The sequence below is a fragment of the Pelobates fuscus genome, chromosome 6, assembly GCF_036172605.1.
Source record: "Pelobates fuscus isolate aPelFus1 chromosome 6, aPelFus1.pri, whole genome shotgun sequence".
Taxonomy (NCBI): Eukaryota; Metazoa; Chordata; class Amphibia; order Anura; family Pelobatidae; genus Pelobates; species Pelobates fuscus.
Window position 1 is genome coordinate 252202972 of NC_086322.1, and position 19900 is coordinate 252222871.

At 42.4% G+C, this 19900-nt stretch overlaps 1 protein-coding gene across 2 annotated transcripts in view; it reads right to left on the reverse strand.

Annotated features, from left to right (window-relative positions):
- Positions 1-2908: 2908 nt before the first annotated feature.
- Positions 2909-19900, reverse strand: part of NAGLU (N-acetyl-alpha-glucosaminidase) — a 78116-nt gene continuing 61124 nt past the window's right edge. The window contains exon 6 of one of the 2 annotated variants that reach the window (XM_063458942.1): positions 2909-4255. In XM_063458942.1, the coding sequence (XP_063315012.1) occupies positions 3024-4255 (1232 nt within the window). In that variant the 3' untranslated portion in view covers positions 2909-3023. Of the gene's footprint in view, positions 4256-13037; positions 15085-19900 lie in introns of those variants that run through there. The other variant, XM_063458941.1, reaches the window with a different exon arrangement.

Consider the following 19900-nt stretch of genomic DNA (forward strand, 5'->3'; position numbering starts at 1 on the left):
AGGGCGTATCACTCTCGCTTCCCATCTCGTCCCGGTTCATTCCGCCCGGTGGGCGTATCTGAGAGGGGGGGTACTGTCAGGGTACCTGTGGTCTCTACCTCCGAAAGAGGTAGAGACTTAGCTGTTCCTCCATCCAGACGGTCTGATGGCTCCCTTCCCCGCGGTCTATCCGGTCATGCTAGGCCGGCCGCGAGGGAGTGACTGCCTTTTACAGCATCTAGGCAGGAAGTAGTCATCAGGACACTCCCCCGGAACAACCTGTCAGTCAATGGCTGCAGGACCAATCAGGACGCCTGGAGGCGTGGTTACTGCTCTGAACAGGGTATTTAACAGAGCTTCTTTCATTAGCTCATTGCCCTGTCGTGGTTCTAGCTTGTTCTAGTCACTCAGTGCTTGTGTATTCTATTATCCCTTTTGGTTTTGACCCGGCTTGTTTACCTTACTCTGCTTATCTCTGTTACCCTTGATTCAGCTTGTCTCTCGCTTACCTGTCTTCTGTTACCCTCGACCTCGGCTTGTCTTCGACCATTCTATACTGTACTACTTACGTTAGTCCGGCCATTCTAAGGTCCGGTATACATATCTGGCTACTGTTTGTACTCTGCGTGTTGGATCCCTGTCCCGATCCTGACACACGGAGCATCCACCACCGTGGATGGCCGGAGCATTTACACGGTATCAGTGTGCAGGGTTCTTTGTTTGTCTGTGTATGTATGTCTCTTTATGACTGTCTGTGTATGTATGTCTCTGTATCATTGTGTATGTATGTCTCTATATGCCTATCTCTATGTTTCTTTATGTCTGTGCCTGTGTATGAATGTATGTCTGTGTTTGTACGACAATGTACCTGTATGTGTAGATTGTATGACTGTGTTTGTTTGATTGTGTGCCTTTTATGACTGTGTGTCTGTTTATCTTTGTGACTGTGTGCCTGAATAATTATGTCTGTGTGCTTGTATGGTTGTGTGTCTGTATGTTTGTGTATTTGTGCATGTATGTATTTTTGCCTGTATCTATGTCTATGTGGGAGAAAAAGAGAGATAGATAGGGGCTGGGGGGAAGAAAGAGACAGAAAGGGGCTGGCGGGGAAGTAAGAAATACATAAGAGGGATTGTAGGAGACAGACTAAAGGGGGGTGTAAGGCACAAGGGGGCCAAAGGGGTAAGACTTTCAAGAGAGTGGATATGCAACACTAATGGGGGTAAGAAATTAAAAAGGGGGCTACGAGACACAGAAGTGAAGATGCATTGTTTATTTTGGGGGGTGGGAGGGGGCGTCAAAATGCATCTTCGCCTGTGTAGTCAAAAATCCTAGCACCGGCCCTGACCACACCCTTCCCCCATCAGGTGGTGGTGGTTGTGGTGTTTTAACTAAGAGTTCAGCAAGTATTGACTGCTCTTGATAATGATCCTATTAGCAGCTGGATGTGGGTCTTAACATTACTACTATAGAGAGACCAAGCATTGGTGTCTTCATAACCGCCACACCCAGCAGAAAGTGGAGTCACAATATTTTGTGTGCTTCCTATGTAGTTGTGATTAATTAATTTCAGTGTTTGCTACTTATGATCAGCTGTTAAATTTTCAAACTATATTCATTTTGGTTTTATCTAGTTGACATTTCTAGGTTTCAAACTCATTAACAGCATAAGACGTGCATCATAATCATACCCACTTCCAATACTATGGAATAAATATAGTTATTAACTCGAATAATCAGGGAAACTTTTAAATGTGTTTAGTTTTAGACAGTTAAACAAAAAATACAGGGAAATTAAGTCCTCTACACTATGGAGAGAGAGTAATCAGCAGAGTACCCAGCTTTAAAATGGCCACCATTCTCCTTATGTCCAGTTTGGGTGTTATATATTTATTGATTTTTTTTCTGTACTTAACAAAACCAACCAACAAATCAGAAAAGGCTGAATGTAGATTTTGATATGATTTGTTCTTTGGGAGGGAGAGGGGGAGATAGAGAGAGAGATACACAAACCATGTCCCAAAATATATGATTAAAGAAAACAAATCATATTAAAATCTACATTCAGCCTTATATCACTTTTCTGATTGGTTGATGGTTTTATGATTGGTATGTGCTGCTGGAGTAAAGAGAGTTAAATGCTAAATATTCACCTCCTGTCATTGCTAAAATTAAGATTATATGTACACTACGTTAGCATAATCAACAATTGCTTTTTAAAGCCATAATATGACTTTTGGTGATGATTTTTCAGATCATCTCGAAATGCTTTATGTCCTACACAAAATTATTGTAGTACACAATTTGAGAAAACAATTGTCTTGATAATAACCTACGCGTTACTCTAGTTGAATATACTTAATCCATATGCCATTAGCAATTTTAATTTTCAGTGGTTAATTCTGGAAGGCAAGTATGGTTGGCAATCTCGATCGAGTCTCTTTGGTGAGGTTGGGGTTCTAGAACTCTTTCTGAAGTCTGTGTTATTGAATTTATTTTCACTATCTGGCACTCGAGTTGCGAATCATGTATACATACGTAATTGTGGACATATTGTAACATTTAGATATTAATTTTAGTTTAATTGTGATGGTGTGGCGTATGGTGTAAAGATCAGACAGATTATTTTGTAGGTTGTGTTTTTATTTTGCATCTTTAAGTTTTTCTATGCTTGAGTTTTGCTTTGCTCAAGTTTGCATTTATAACGTTTACATTTTTCTAATTAATTATTAATGCTTTAACATGTTTATCTGCACACTTCAGAGTCAGTGGTAAAAATCCTCCTTCTAGCTACTGCACTAAAATGATAGCTATAATATAGTGGCAAGAAACACTTAGATTTTGAAGAGAATATACATTGGCAATACCAACATTTTAAATTTGTTATATAAAATATGAACGTGTTGGAATGATAACAGTTACCTTCAAATTCTGAACAAATGTTTTAATTATTAGTGGTTAATAACGGAGAGCATGCTTGATGGATCTTTTTGTCCCATTAAATGGTTCAAAAGGACTTTGAAATGGAAATGTGAAACGTTTTACTACAGTTTTAGTTTGCTTGTCCATCTATCATGACCGGCTTTCATTAAATCCGGATAATACTTAAGAAAAATTCTCTTGACAATCTCTATGGTGTCTCCTTTAGGACTGGAACTATAGTCCTTTTTATTGTATATGAAGTCTTGTTCCACACTAAAAACTGCTTCATTAAATTTCTTCTCACTAAATGGTATCCCTGTGTTGAGACTCTCAATGAGGCACCATAGAAATAGGGTCCAGCGCTCCTTATAATAATCTTCTATTAGTCCACCGTACTGCTTGTTGGCATAGTCCAGAATGTCACCATCCGGACCCCATAAAGTGAGTTGATTGCGAGCGTTCATGTTATACAACACAGCTTCTTCTTTGGTGGATGCCATAGAATTTGCTGCTTCCAGCCAACGTCCAAGTAAGAACTGAGGTTGACTAGAAAGGAGAGCATCAAGTTCAGGCAGAAGATCGTAAATCAGGACACCACCTACACTCATTAGATTCTCCAATATTTCATTCTCATACGCAGACTTGATTTCAATATAGTATGCAGATACTAACTGCTGCATTGCCTCTCTAGTGACATCTACAAGGTCATAAAGAAATGTTCCACTGTTGGCCAGTGACAAGGATGCATCATACATAAGCCTCCATGCTTCAAAGAGGTCATTCTGGTTATAGCAAATATCAGTCCTCATTTTCAAAGATGGCCTTCGAACCAGAGGGCTGTGGTTGTGGTCAACCCAAATTTGGGTACAGTTATATACACTCTTAAGAAGAATCTGCCATGCTTCCCTTGCATTAGAGTTTTGCTGGCCATAACGTCTATCGGCATAGCTGGTGACCCATTGTGCCAGGTCAAAGGGTTTGGTACTCCATCCAATTTCATTCATCAACTCGTATAGCATATCATTCTGCTCTATGCCTTCTGGGGTCAGCCCTGTGCCAACCATAGTAGAGTTTTGAAAGGCCAGGGCATCAAATGGTCCACTATTGATACTCTCAACTTTGCCAAATAATCCATGATTTCCTCCAAAGTTATGGAGCATACACCAGATGAATGGTTGCCCGTAGAACGACTCTGTGGCTTGGTAAACTGGTTTTGTTTCTGCAAATAGATCCAGAACGATCATCCTACCAATCGGTGCTCCATGAAGCAAAGCTCGAACTTGTGCAGGCATCCAGAATGATGGACTGTGAACAAACATCCAGCCCTGCATCAGCCAAATGGCATCTGGATCAACTATGGAATAAAACAAACACACAAAAGACACCAGATAAAGAAATTAAACATTTTATAGATATTTTTAGATTAATGCCATTAATTGAAAGAAACCATGAAAATACATAATAATCAATCATTTTGAATATTATCAGTGCACATAGCCTACATGTTTATCCTTCAGAATATACATTTCCAGGTTAAGATCCAGCTAATAAACCACATATCACATGATTCTCTACCAGACGATGTACAAAAATCAACCACAGAACAAATGGGTATTTTATATAACAAGGAGCTGGATTACCTTTATTTAACTAATTCAAACCCTCTGCACAAATAGCCTTAATTTACTAGGCATAATGGTATTACTCATGGAAGAAATCACGCCAAAGTAAACATGGCGCTACAGAGAATCATATTTTGAGAAAGGAAGGGAGTATAAGATGTGTATATATATATATATTTTTTAATTCTTTATTTATGTCGTGCGTGGATTGACAAACAGAGTTGCACAGCCACAATAGCTGACGCAATCTTATCAATAAACAATGGTGAACAACAGTGTGGCTTTATGTACAGTGCACATTTTCTTTTCTTTTTTTAAACAGTAGAGGATTATTTTATGAGCGGGAAATATATATGTCTAGATTGCACATATATACAATAGGATGTACGGTCTAGACTGAAAGTAAATTATAGCAAAATAATAAGAGAGATAGAATGAAATGCACCGCAAGTAAAAAATCTCGGCATTCGTGAGACATATTAGTAAATTAGTAATAACGATTAAGCCTAACAACATTTTTGTAGAAAAAACATGAGTTAGTCAAAATAAAGTAGTTGGTTAAAATAGGGGCACATTGTTAATTTATATATCATGCAGGCTAAACAGGCTAGACAGTATAAGTCTGGAGTAACAAGTGAAGGGAAGTTGCTAAACTTGTTCGTAGACGTGATGACACGAGTGGCAATTTAAACAAGGCAGGAGTATTTACATTTTACGTGTTAGGTTATGGTCTAAGCATCAATAGATGAGAAGATGTGTATATTTTTGTCCCATTCCTTTTTAGACAAATATTCATGGAGTCTGTGGGAGTCTTTGCGCCATGGTCTGTTTGTACATTTAAGAATGTTTCTAAGTATATGGAAATAAAATGAATTGTTTAGAGCTAAGATAACAACCTTTTTTTTTTTTTTTTATTATTTATTTTTGTAGTGCACATAAAGGGTTACAGGTAGGCATGAGGTGCCCCGAAAGCAGTCCAAGCATTTACTCTGCTTAACATGCGGGACAATTGGTTATCAGGCACATTTTTATAGAAAATTAGTTGCACATATATTCAATCGTTGATAGTAGGTTCTGTCACCATAGCTAGGGTAAGCAGTTTTGACATAGCTGGACAATAGTTAGGCATTAGTGGATACTACACAGTTTTATATATACCAACATTGTTTATCTAGGAGTTGTTCTAAGTTGCTGCATATAGAAGGTAGAGTACAAGATTAAACATAGCAGAGTAATATATGTCTAGTGCTGTAGAGTAAGGTGTAAGAGTATAAAGCCATTGAGTAGTAATAACTTTTAAACATAAAACTCTGGGTAGCCTTATAGAAAAATAACATGATTCAGGAGGAATAAATCATAACAAATAGCTTATGCCACTCGTAGGCCGGATCGGTCAGGTCAGCTCAGTGCCAGAGACAGTTTCTTCCCCTTCTCCTTCAACCTTTTCTGCTCCAATAAGTAGACCTCAGGTCTTCCAAACCGGGATAGTCCCGCTCTCCTCCTCCAGTCCAGGCCAGCAGGGCATTACGCGTGGTAGGTAGTTTAGGTCGGCTGGACTCACGGTGCCCCATTTCCCGGCACTGGTTATCCAAACGAGTCCCAAAGATTTCCTGTGTGGCGGCCATTTTAAATTTGCCTCGTGGTTGAAGAGCATGCAGAAATCGAGTGCCGCAGAAAGGCGAGTTTGCGCGCCAGAGGGGATTTCTCCACTGCGGAGGTACAGGTGATTCATAGGTAGAGGCTTGTGCAGTTGGAAGCACTGGGAGGCACAGAGTTCTCTTTGTGGTAGCTGCGCGCGTGGAGTCAGCCATTTTGGAGGCTGTGGTTGGGTATCTCGACTTCAGTCGCAGCCTCACGATCCGGGTCGCCGGGTGTGGACCGGGATCACCCCCCCGGCCCAGAGGGGGAGGGACCAGGGCCGGGTCCGCCTGTGCGCAGCTTGGCTGTTGGGTTCCGGTAGGCAGGATAGTGGAGCGGCGGCCGTCCACTCCACTCACCACCAGGGAAGTTCCCGCTTGCTGCTGCAGAGCACTCACCTCCGGGGGACTAGAACTCAGGGAGCAAGCCTCTCCCCGGTTCCGGCAGCCCTCCATCGAGGGTCGCAGACCTGGGTCAGTATAGCGCTGTGGGTTCTTTGTTTTAGGCTTTTTAGTTTCCTCGTTTGCAGGAGCTGAGCTGTCCTGCGACCACTCCGCTCGGCGGCCCGCCCCCGCCCCCAGATAACAACCATTTTGAGGAGCATTGGCCACTTTTTTTTTTTTTTGTAATTCTTTATTTTTGCAGTGCATATAAAAACCATAACAGTAGACGTGTGGTGCCCCAACAGCATTCCGCACGCTGAGTATCAACATTTTAACATTGGGGTTAGTATAAATCCATGCACCTTTTTTTGAAATAAGTATATTGAGGTTATTCACGCTCAGACTTTACGCTGGTTATACAATTAAATGGTTAAGTTGTAAGCTAGGCAAAGCATCAACATTAATAGGGAGTACACTGTGCACTCAGACCTAGACTGGTATGTCGTGAGGACTACTTGATGCATAGTTAATTAAACAAACGCGTTAGTAACATGCTGAGTGTCTGCAATCAGTTAGTGCATTGCTATAGGTTCAACGTTAAGGCTAAGCTGAAATTAAAACAAAAACTAAAATCTGTTGCTTGAACTGACCCTGACTTTTGTATGCTTATTCCCTTATAGACATTAGGGGAATGTTAAACTGCGGGTAAAAAGCATTGTGCAGGTATTAGTTATGTAGACTTGTATGGGAGATCATTTGAGTTATAACAAATTATTAAAGCAAAAATAAACAGAAAAATAGGACTAGTGAAGAGTCCTAAGCTAGACTTTTAGTCCCAGTGCTGTGTGGTTCATCCGATGCCTTGTATGGGCTCCCCCTGCACTGTCTGCTGCAGCTGTGCATTAGGCTAATAGTGGTTAGTGCTGAGCTCGACTGTGAAACAAATGAGCATATAACAGATAAGTGATAAATGATAAGTGAGAGTCCCAACATACATAGATTTGTGAAACTGATGTGCCAGTCCTCCGACCTGCTTGTGCCTCGTGGTTGAGGGTCAGTGCATCGCTGGTGGTGCGGTTTCAGCCAATTCCCTGCTTGCAAGGGAGTGTAATGGCCGGAGAAAGCGCCTGACTGGGATCCGTTTCGGGCGTCGTTTTGTGTGGCGGTTCGGTCTCTTGGGCATGAACTCTCAGGGGCGCAGTGGGCGGTCGGTGGGGTTCCGTTTTGAGTCTCTTGTATGTTTTCCCCGTCCGGGGAGTGTTGTCCTTCTCGAGGGTTACAGGGCTGCGAAGGGGTAGGCTCTGCTGGGGGGCAGGACGACTCACCGCTGGTCTAGGTCTGTGGTTGAAATGTTTGCGTCGGGTCGTCCGTTTCCTCCTTCCCGCCCTCTTAGCTTCACCAGAGCTCCGGTCGGGAGCCTCAGGTCTCAGTACATCCTCTCTTTGGGTCACTGCTGGTGTAGTCTCCTCGTTGGTGCTCCCCCGGTGATATATTTTTGCCCAAAAGGCGGCAAATAGGCGATCCAGCCTTTCTTCAAGGGGCGGCAGCGGGTTACACGTGGTGACATCCATGGCAGTCAGTGCTGTGTCGGCAGTGTGGGACAGGCACTGTTGTCGCTTTGCTCTTTGTTGCAGGCTTCGGTTACCGGGATATCCCTCACCGGCAGGGGGGGGGGAGGGAGAGAGTGTTCCGGGGAGACCTCCAGATTAGTGGGCTGCAGTCAGCGTAGGGATCGGCCGCCTCCCCTGCTGTGGCTGAGTAGGCCTCAGGTAGGCCTCAGGTCAATCCTCGGATAGGAGCCGCCGGTCGCGGTCAGGAGACTATGTTTTAAATCCCGCAGTCTAGGGCTACCTACTCGGTGTCGGTTAGTCGTCGTTTTGTAGGCTTTTGCCCCAATTCTGGCTGGATTTGAGCGGTTTTGCACGGAGCGCTTCTCCTGTGTGACCGCTCAGCTTGGCTGCTTGGCTCCGCCCCCCTGGCCACTTTTTTTATTGCTATTCTTTACGGTTTTCTATGGTTAACGCCACTCACGGAGTCATGTACAAGGGATGTTAAATTGTATTTTACAAGTTATAATCACGAGTGATACAAAATAGCAAGAGTAGAGTTGATACACCTGTGTGCACAAGCTAACACGAGCTTATGATGCCACGACAGCATAAGCAAGCAATAATATCAAAGTAGTACATACACATGGCATTGAGAAAGTGGTGCAATTTTGTAAGTATAATGATAAGCAGGCTAGTCATACTTGTCTAGTTGGTAGTCGAGTAAAAGTAAAAACAGGCATAAAACAAGTAAAGCTATGGAAACTTTGCTTGATAGGTATTTGTGTGGCAATGCTGTAAAAAGCAGGGATATTAATATATCAGTGGGGGCCTGCTCAGAGTGTGTACCCTGACATAGTATAAGATGCCCGTATGTGTAAAATAAAATAAACATGCTTTACTGAAAACAGGCTTCTATAGGATGGTTATAAGCTATGATTAAAGGGAAACACAGCAGTAGTTCTCAAGTAGTAAGAGACATGTGGGGAAAAGCGGCCATAAGTAGCTAAATCTGTTACATAACCCTCCCACCCAGACATGCCTATGATTCACCCAACGCCTGTACTGGTTCCAGAGTCACGTAAGTAGATAGTGTCCCATGTATCCAAGGCTGCATGCCCCACTGGCCCTGAGCCACCTCAAGGGCCCATGTGCAAGTCCTACTGCTCCGGTCTGTCATGTCACCATGAGCATGATCTCGGTAGGGTGCATTCAATGCTTGGGATCGAGGTTTCTACTTCCGAGTGTGTGGGTTGAGCACCAGGATCTTCCCCCTCTGGGCCCTCTGCCCAGGAAGGCCATAGCGAGTGCTGGACAACTTGGGACCTGAGTGGGTATCTTTTGGGTGGGTCTTCTGTCTCTTCAGCAACTTCAAGTTAGGAGCCATGGGTAGTTTCTGATGCTCGTCCGCCGGGAGGGAAGGAGGGTCTGGAGGTATGTTCAGCTGCTTGCCATTCCTCTTCTGCTCTCTTTCAGTCTGCACCCATCTGTCTTGCAGCTTCCACCAGAATTTGCGGAACAGATTATCCAGCCGTGGAGCCGAGGAAGTCCGTTGATCGGATGAAACGCGTTGGATATCTACTGTGGGACTTTTGTTTTTTATTGTCCCTTTCTTTGTATTTGTTTCATTGTTCCTGCTGCCGGGCTGCTGATTGATGTTTCACCTATCTTCTGCAGTACATTGCTCCAAGTCCACCTTGTGTGGAGACAAGCCTGAATTCATTGCCCTCTTGCAAGTGCAATTTTAAGCATTAAAGTGTCTAATGTTTACTATATCACGCTATTGGCTTTCTTTTGATGTTTGCAGTGGCCAGTGGAATCACCATTCTACATACAACCCCTCGTTGTGGGTAGACAAACCAAAATGTAATTTTACTGAATACGTGGTACAATTTTTGGCACCAGTTTTAAAGAAGGAGTTTACAGAACTAAGAAAAGTGCAGAGGAGAGATACACAGTTAATACAGGGGATGGGAAACATTAGTTATGAGTAAAGGCTTGAAGAACTGCTTTTGATTATTTTATAAAAAAAAAGGGCACCTTAAAGGGCATATGACAGCACTATACAAATATATACAGGGTCAGTACAAACCACTATGTACTAACCTGTTCATTAGTAGGAATATACAAACAGACAAGAGGTAACCGATTGAGCCTGGAAGAAAGGGTTCTTTTACAGCAATAACAATGAAGTTGTGCAATTCTCCTAAAGAGGTTGTCTTACCAGATGCTTCTGTGGATGTTAGGTGTCATATTTTGGCTAAGGTACCGAGCAGACCCACAAAGTATATATCCTAAATATATTTTCTAAATTTAAAAAAGAAGACTATGTATATGTCAAACCATGTCATATTGTATATGATCATCCTGGAAGGATTTTTGAAGGATTACATACTTCTGGTTCATTGTACATTAGACTTTAGAGATTTTGTACAATAGAAAACTATTAATTCTGTCAGCAATTCAAATAACTTTTTTTGCATTTTGAAAAGGTGTAGCGAGTATGTCTCATACATATACAGTGTATCAAAGTGAGTACAGACCGAAAAATATACCAAAGTTAGACAAATATTCTTACCAGCCTACCAAGGTAAGACACAGGCCACTACACCCACAATGGTTCAGCATTCAATTGAATGTCTTTCTCAACAGAATATTTGTACAACTTTGGTATATCTTCCAGTCTGTACTTACTTGCTGTGTGTGTTTTTGCATTTATGGTTTTACATTTATGTCATTATTCATTAAGTAAATAAAGTATTGGCTATTTTTACAATAGTTGAGGTGTGCAGCTTGGTTTTTAGAGTGCTAGAATAAAAAACACAAACTGTTGCTGGAATGTTACTGAATAAAAAATGTTATTAATTTTTTTACACAGTTAGCAAAATCCAAATCAACATGAGAATACATAATCCAAAATACAGAGAGGTTATAAGCAACCCAACATCCAGATTTAAAACCCTGCAATTAGATTCAATCAAAAGGACCATCACTTCTAAAAAAAAAATTATACTATTGCATAAAAACACTGTGCATCACTTAGAACTTATGATTCTATTTTTTCAAATGCGATTACAGATAAGTAATTGTCATCACAACACACATTGCATTGGAACAAACATTGACTATGCTGATTTCCCAACACACATTGCATTGGAACAAACATTGACTATGCTGATTTCCCGGCACAAAGCAGAGGTTATAAGTAGTCTCTTTAAGTAGGAGTTTAAAAACAGGACAGTAAAACAATATTTATCTTGTTCATTTTACTCCTGCTTTTTTAGGGAATGAGGTTAATGAGCGTTAGCAAGATTGCTGGTCTGGCTCAGGCATGTAAGAATGCCTGGTTGCATCGGTTTAGGGTCCATACGTTTGTTAGAGGTGTGTGCAAGTGACTTGTCTGGAAGCTCAGATTGGAGATCTGGAGAAGCAAATTGCGACACTGAGGGAGATCGAAAATTTTGAGAGGGGTCTGCTGAGGGCAGGTATTAGAGTGGGAGGAGATTAGACAGCTGGGAAAGAGACTAGTAGCTGTTGGGTTGGGCAAGGTAGCAGGGGGTAGCAAAGAGGAGTGGGTTAGCTAGTCCTGACTTTGTGCGACCTATTAGGTTTGTCCGTTGAGTGAAGATGTTGGGAGCATCAGCTCAGGAGTAGCTGTACTAGAGGCAGCTGTTTCTTAGAACAGCAGAGGGAACAGCCCCTCTAGTACTGGTGGGGATGAGAACATAAGAAAAGCTAGACAAGTTGTGGTGGTAGAGAACTATATTATCGAGTAATCTGCCGCTCTGATCAGCCCAGTTTGCTGTCTCCCGGGTGCTTGGGTCTGACATATTGCTGACAGAGTAGATGGATTATTAGGAGGGGCTGGGGAAGACCCGGCTGTCATGGTCCATATTGGTACCAATGACAAAATTAGAGGAAGAGAGGACCTTAAAGAAGGAGTTCAGGGAAATGGGCAGCAAACTTAAGGAAAACTTTTTTAAGTTATGCACTTTGGGGTAATGAATGCACAAGCAACTTATACCCAAATGGTAGTGAATTCTGGGCACCTGTTCTAAAGAAGGACATTATGGCACTAGAAAAAATGCAGAGACAAGCTACAAAACTAATACAAGGAATGGAACATTTTAGCTATGAAGAAAGGTTAACAAAGTTATACCTCTTTAGTTCAAAAAAACGGCACCTCTGAGGGGATATGATAACATTATACAAATATATCCGGGGCCAATGCAAACCATTGTCTGGAAATCTATTCATAAACAGGACTGTACATAGGACACAAGGTAATGCATTTAGAATGAAAAAGTAAATGCAGTCTAAGGCAAAGGAAAGTAATTTTTTTAAAAAAATTTTTACAGTAAAAACAATAAGGATGTGGAATTTTCTGACTGAAGAAGTGGTTTTATCAGAGTCCATACAGATGTTCAAACAGCTACTAGATGCATACTTGCAAAAACATAATATCCAAGGATATTATTTTTCAATTGTGGGGTATTAGTGTCTTGATCCAGGGATTAGAGATGTCCCGAACAGTTCGCCGGCGAACATAGCTTGTTCGCGGTCCCCACGGCGGGCGAACATATGCGATGTTCGGTCCGCCCTCTATTCATCATGGAGGTGGGAGGGTCTGCTGCTGATTGGCTGGAATGTGTCTGCTGACTGTGGTACAGGGTCAAAGTTTACTCAATGATGACGAATAGGGGGCGGACCGAACATCGCATATGTTCGCCTGCCGCAGCGACCGAGAACAAGCTATGTTCGCCGGCGAATAGTTCCCGGCGAACTGTTCGGGACATCTCTACCAGGGATAACACTGACTGCCATTCTGGGGTCAAGAAGATTTTATTTCCTAGTTTGTTGCAAAATTGGAAGTGCTTCAAACTGTTTTTTTTTTTTTTTTTTAGTTCAAGAATTTTTATTGAGGTTTTTAGAAGGGAAAAGGGGTACAGAAAAAAAGAGTGGGAGTCAACAAGTCAGTAATACAATTTCAATAGCTTTGGTCACATTTGGGTCCGACCCTCAGTTACGTTCCGCCAGTATGTTCTCCAAGTGTTTTTTTTTTGTTTTTTTTTCAGTTGTTATTCAAATATAAGATCATTTATTTCCAGTAGGTAACTTGAGGGAGGGAGTGCGTAGCGTTTCAGTGAAGGATGACTATGTTATGCGTTAGTAAACCACTGACAAACTTTTTTTTTTGCCTTCTTTTGGATCAACAGCAAAATACAGATGTAAAGAAGGCTGTACTTGATGGACATGTCTCTATTTAGCCCAAGTAACTATAACTATAACGATGTTTGACAGGGAACCAAGATCAAGGTGCTCAGTTCTAGAGGTAAATACAGCAGTGTGCATTTCTATATCGAATTTTTCCAACATCAGAAATACGTATTTTGAAAAACCCTGAGATTTTATAGTTCCACTTCAACATGAATTAAAACTCAATTAACTTATTCTAGGTCAGTATTTCTTTAAGGTGCCCAAAAACGCAAATATGGTCAATATATGATCAAAAAGATTTCCCGTAATTCCCAAATATTTAACATTAACATGTATGTCATGTTGATCACAAATACAATTTAAGCCCCTAGTACAACTGTATACCCTCAAAGAGCAAAAAGAGCTTAAAAGAGTTTTAGTGCAAACCATCAAATAATAATAAAATGAACATCTACTGCTATAGATTGGGGAGATGTGCTTCATCTGCATCTTTGAAAGAATTAACATAGCATAGAACTTAGAAAAAGCCAAGTTTAATGTTTTTCAGCAGCTTCATTTTCTTACTCCATCTACCATGACCTGCTTTCATGAAATGAGGGAAATACTTGAGAAAAATGTTGTTGGCAATTTCTATGGTGTCTCCTTTGGGGCTCGAGCTATAGATCTTTTTATTGTATATGAATTCTTTTTCCACCATAAAGACGGCTTCATTGTATTTCAGATCACTAATTGGAATCCCTGTGTTGAGACTCTCTATGAGGAACCACAGAAAGAGGGTCCAGCGCTCCTTATAATAATCTTCAATCAGTCCACCGTACTGCTTGTTGGCATAGTCCAGGATGTCAGCATCCGGACCCCATAAAGTGAGTTGATTGAGAGCGTTCATGTTATACAACACAGCTTCTTCTTTGGTGGATGCCATAGAATTTGCTGCTTCCAGCCAACGTCCAAGCAAGAACTGAGGTTGACTAGAAAGGAGAGCATCAAGTTCAGGCAGAAGATCATAAACCAGGACACCACCAGCACTCATAAGCATTCCCAATATGTTATGCTCATATGCATACTTGATTTCAATATAGTATGCAGTTACTAACTGCTGCATGGCCTCTCTAGTGACATCTACAAGATCATAGAGAAAGGTTTCACTGTTTGCCAGTGATGATGATGCTTCGTGCATCAGTCTCCAAGCTTCAAACAGATCATTTTCCTTATAGCAAATATCAGTGTTCATATTCAAACACGGCCTTCGAACCAGTGGGCTATGGTTTTGGTCAACAAAATACCTGGTACAATTATAAACACTCTTAAGAAGAATCTGCCATGCTTCCCTTGCATTAGCGTTTTGCTGGCCATAACGTCTGTCGGCATAACTGGTGATCCACTGTGTCAAGTCAAGGGGTTTGGAACTCCACCCAATGTCATTCATTAGCTCATACAGCATATCATTCTGCTCTATGCCTTCTGGGGCCAGTCCTGTTCCAACCATGGTAGAGTTTTTGAAGGACATGGCATCAAATGGTCCTTTATTGACACTTTCAACTTTGCCAAATAATCCATGATTTCCTCCAAAATTATGGAGCATGCACCAGATAAATGGTTGCCCATAGAAAGACTCTGTGTTTTGGTAAACTGGTAAGGTTTCTGCATATAAATCCAATACGATGAGCCTACCAATAGGTGCGCCATGGAGCAAAGCTCGAATCTGTGTCGGCTTCCAAAATGATGGACAGTTAGCAAACAGCCAGCCCTGCATCAGCCAAATGGCATCAGGATCCACTAGGGTGTAAAAGATAAAAAAAAAAAAGTTAGACATGTTAATGAATGGTAATCAAGTTTTAGATTGTTTTTCCCTTTAACCTTTTATAGTTGACTACATGCAGATATGTTAGAGGGCATTATGATTACAGCTGCATTGAAGAACATGGTATAAGGTAGGGTAGTACAGCTAGTTTTGTCCCTAATCCAAATTTGCAAGAATTTGGCCAAATTCTGTAATTTCTGACAACAAATATCTAAATGGAAAAATAACAAATCAAACCAAAACTTTTTTTTTGATCTATTAGTTTTGATAATGATACCAAATTAGTGAGTTATCTACTAAACAACTGAAAGATACAAATAAATGGGCTTTTATTAATTTAAAAAAGGATTCAAAATATTTGCCTAGAAATGAAAGACCTGTGAGTTTAAACAGACACTATGGGCAGCCAGACCACTATAGTTAACGGAAGTGGTCTGGCTGCAACGTTCCTGCAAACCTCTGTAAAGTAATAATGTGAGCAGGATATTATGTTGCTGCAGAGGGATTTAGATAGATTGGGGAATTGGGCACTCAAATGGCATACATATTGTAATTTAATGCAATGCTGAGAATCATGGGAGTTGTAGTTCAGCAACATCTGGAGGGCCGCAGTCTGGTGAGAAGGGTTTGGGAATTGTTATAGAACAACAAACTAGGCAACAATATTCAATGTCAATCGGTAGTTGCCAAGGCATTGTCATGTATAAATAAGGGAATACTGGGGATTAAAATACAATTTTTCCTCTTTATAAATCATTGGTAATACCACACCTTGAATATGATGTGTAATTTTGGGCACCTGTTCTAAAGAAAAGTATTATGGCACTAGCAAAAGTACAGAGACGAGCTACAAAATTCATAGAAGGAAAAAATCATTTTAGTTAAAAAAAAAAAGGTTAACAAATTTAAATATCTTTAGTTTGGAAAACCGGCTCCTCAGAGGAGATGCAATAGCTTTTTACAAATATAAATGGGGGCCAATACAAATTATTGTCTGGAAATCTAATAATAAACAGCACTATCCATAGGACACAAGGTCACGCATTTAGACTGGAAGAAAGGAGATTTAGTCTAAGGCAAATGAAAGGGTCTTTTACAGTAAGAACAAGATGGGACGTGGAGTTCTATGTCTGAAGAGATTGTTTCATCAGAGCCTATACAGATGTTAAAACTGCAATTGGATACATACTTGCCAAAACAGAATATAAAGGGGTATAATTTTTCATTAATGGGTTCATAGCTTCTTGATCCAAGAAGATATCTGACTGCCTTTCTTGGGTCAAGGATTTTTTTCTAGTTTACTGCAAAATTGGAAGTGCTTCAGACTCGGGCTTTTTTTTTTTTTTTTTTTTTTTTTAAAAAACCTTCTTTTGGATTAACAGCAAAAACAAATGTGAGAAAGGGTGAACTTGATGGATGCAGATCTCTTTTCCCCTATGTAACTATGATCTTTCAGCTGTTTACTAGCCATCCTAATGTAGAATTGCCATATTTAACAATTAATGGAGATATATAGAATGTATGTGCTGCATGTATATAGCATTCATGTGATATACAAATGTAGCATATTAGGGAGCCATCTTCTAAACTGCTGAAAGATCAAATTTAAGAAAGGTCCTTTTCTTAATTTTGGTCTTTCAGCTCATTAGTAGATCGCTCTCTAATTTGGTAAACTTATGTAGGATTGACATATTTATAGGTTACCAAACTAGGGTGCAGATAGCTCCCTTATCACGCAAGGATACCAGATTAAGGAGTTATCTACTAAACAGCCGTAAGATCGTTGAAAGCCCTTTTAATTTTGCTCTTTCAGCATTTTAGCGGATAACTACCTAATTTGGTGTCCTTACATGTAATTACCGAACTAAAGGATAACAGCTGTGTAGCAGATAGCTCCCTTACAGTGGCGTACTAAGGGGGGGGGGGGGCGCGGCGGGGGTGATCCACCCCAGGTACCACTCACTAAGGGGATGCCCGGGGCAAACTTTCGCAGGGGTGGCATTTTGCCGCCCCTGTGTCTTATGAAAAGGGACCGGATGCTTATAAGAATATCTACCAGAGTTTCCCATTCAGCAGCAGCAGCAGGGTCCTCTGTTCTCGCGATCCGCGAGAGCGTTGCTACGGCAACCCGCGGCAACGCTCTCGCGGATCGCGAGAACAGAGGACTCTGCTGTTGCTGCTGGATGGGAAACGAGCATGGAGAGTACTAGGCCACTCTTCACTGCCCATCTATGCTGTGCCACCGGACCACCAGTCGAGGAGGACTGGAGGGACAGGTAAGTGGCAGCGCTTATTCCACACTACACACACACACACAACTATATACACACACACACTACACCCTATACATACAATATACATACACTATTCACACACTGCATGCAATATACATACACTATACACACAAGCTGCTTCCACCACAGACTGCAATGCATACACTATACAAGCGCACACACTGCATCCAGGGCCGGATTAAGAGCCCAGTGGGCCTGGTGCTGATAATTATGATGGGCCTAATTACAAAATCTTATTGACCAAAAACACTAAAACAGTCCTACCTCCTAAACGTCATGTATCTGATGGAGATGATGCTGTAGGGAAACTCATAGGATGCAACTATGAGAAAAAAACATACCCTTTGCTAATCTCATGCTTTCATCTTTCAAGTAAACCCATACCCCCTAACAGCAGTGTCCAGTAAAGCAGGAAGTCTATGGATGCGGTAAAAGGGTGGGCTACTGACACAAATCACATAACCAGAACGGCCGAAAGGGCGAACATACACAAAAAGGGGGAATGACTGTGTCCCTATGTCTCCCAGTCCCTTAGTGTTTGTGTCCTCATGTCTCCCAGGGTCCCCATGTCACTAGGGGACATTGAGAGACATTGGGACACTGGGAGACATGGGGACACAGATACTATGGAACACTGGGAGACCTGGGAAATCTGAGACTCTTGGGGACACTGGATGACAGACACGAGGGGACACGGGGCACTGAGATACTGTGATATATAGGGGACACTGGAGACTTGATAAAAACCTGGGTACATGTCAAAATGTTGCGGTGTCCAATAAACCTGCTTAAAGCTATCACAGTGAGTGCCTGAGATTTTTTTCTTTTATACTAGGGGACACTGAGACACTATGGGCACAGAGACACTATGGGCACAGAGACACTATGGGCACAGAGACACTATGGGCACAGAGACACTATGGGCACAGAGACACTATGGGCACAGAGACACTATGGGCACAGAGACACTATGGGCACAGAGACACTATGGGCACAGAGACACTATGGGCACAGAGACACTATGGGCACAGAGACACTATGGGCACAGAGACACTATGGGCACAGAGACACTATGGGCACAGAGACACTATGGGCACAGAGACACTATGGGCACAGAGACACTATGGGCACAGAGACACTATGGGCACAGAGACACTATGGGCACAGAGACACTATGGGCACAGAGACACTATGGGCACAGAGACACTATGGGCACAGAGACACTATGGGCACAGAGACACTATGGGCACAGAGACACTATGGGGCACTGAGACACTGATACATAGGGGACACTGATACATAGGGGACACTGATACATAGGGGACACTGATACATAGGGGACACTGATACATAGGGGACACTGATACATAGGGGACACTGATACATAGGGGACACTGATACATAGGGGACACTGATACATAGGGGACACTGATACATAGGGGACACTGGAGACTTGATAAAGACCTGGGTACAGGTCGAAACGTTGCGATGTCCAATAAACCTGCCTAAATCTATCACAGTGAGTGCCTGAGATTTTTTCTTTTATACTAGTGGACACTGAGACACTAGGAGACATGGGGACAGAGACATTGGGAGACTAGGGGACTTTGGGAGTCTAGGGAACACTGAGACACTAGGGACACTGGCACACTACAGACACTGAGAGACACCAGGGACACATGGTGATACTGAGATACTAGGGACACTGGCTGGGAGACATGGGGACACTGCCATGTCTCAAAGTCGCCCAGTGTCCCCATGTCTCCCTGTGTCTCCATGCCTCTCAGTGTCCCCATGTCGCCCAGTGTCCCCTAGTGTTTGTATCCCCATGTCTATAGTGTCCCTTAGAGTCTGTGTCCTCATGTCTCCCAGTGTCCTGATGTCACTAGGACACTAGGGGACACTGGGAGACATGGGGACACTGAAACACTAGGGACAGTGGCTGGGAGACATGGGGACACAGACTAGGGGCCACTGGGAGACATGGGGCCACTGTGTCCCTAGTGTCTCAGGGTCATGGGCGTCCGAATGGGGGGGTAAAGGGAGGTACTTGCCGCCCCCCCCCCCCCCCGGATTTTTCCGCTTGTGCTGTTATTTTTCGTTTTAGTGTGAGAATATAGTGCAATACCAGCGCTGGCCAGTAGGTGGCACTGTGAATGGAGAAAGGCAGGAAGCTACAGCTTATCCCTGCCTCTCTCTCATGACTGAAATCGCAGAGGAGCAGCACAGAGGCAGCCTACAGAGCAGATAAGTGAGGGATGGGGGGTGGGGGAGACCGCAAAGAGGAAGGTAAAGTAGCAGGAGCAGAAAGGTTCTGCAAGGGGCAGCAAGAAGCAGGAAGGGGTCGAAAGGTTTTCAAGGAGCAGGAGGGTAAAGTAGAAGGAGCAGCAAGGAGCAGGAGGGGTCAGCAAGGAATAGGAAGGGGTAGGGACGGTCTGCAAGGAGCAGGAAGGGTCTGCAAGGAGCAGGAAGGGTCTGCAAGGAGCAGGAAGGGTCT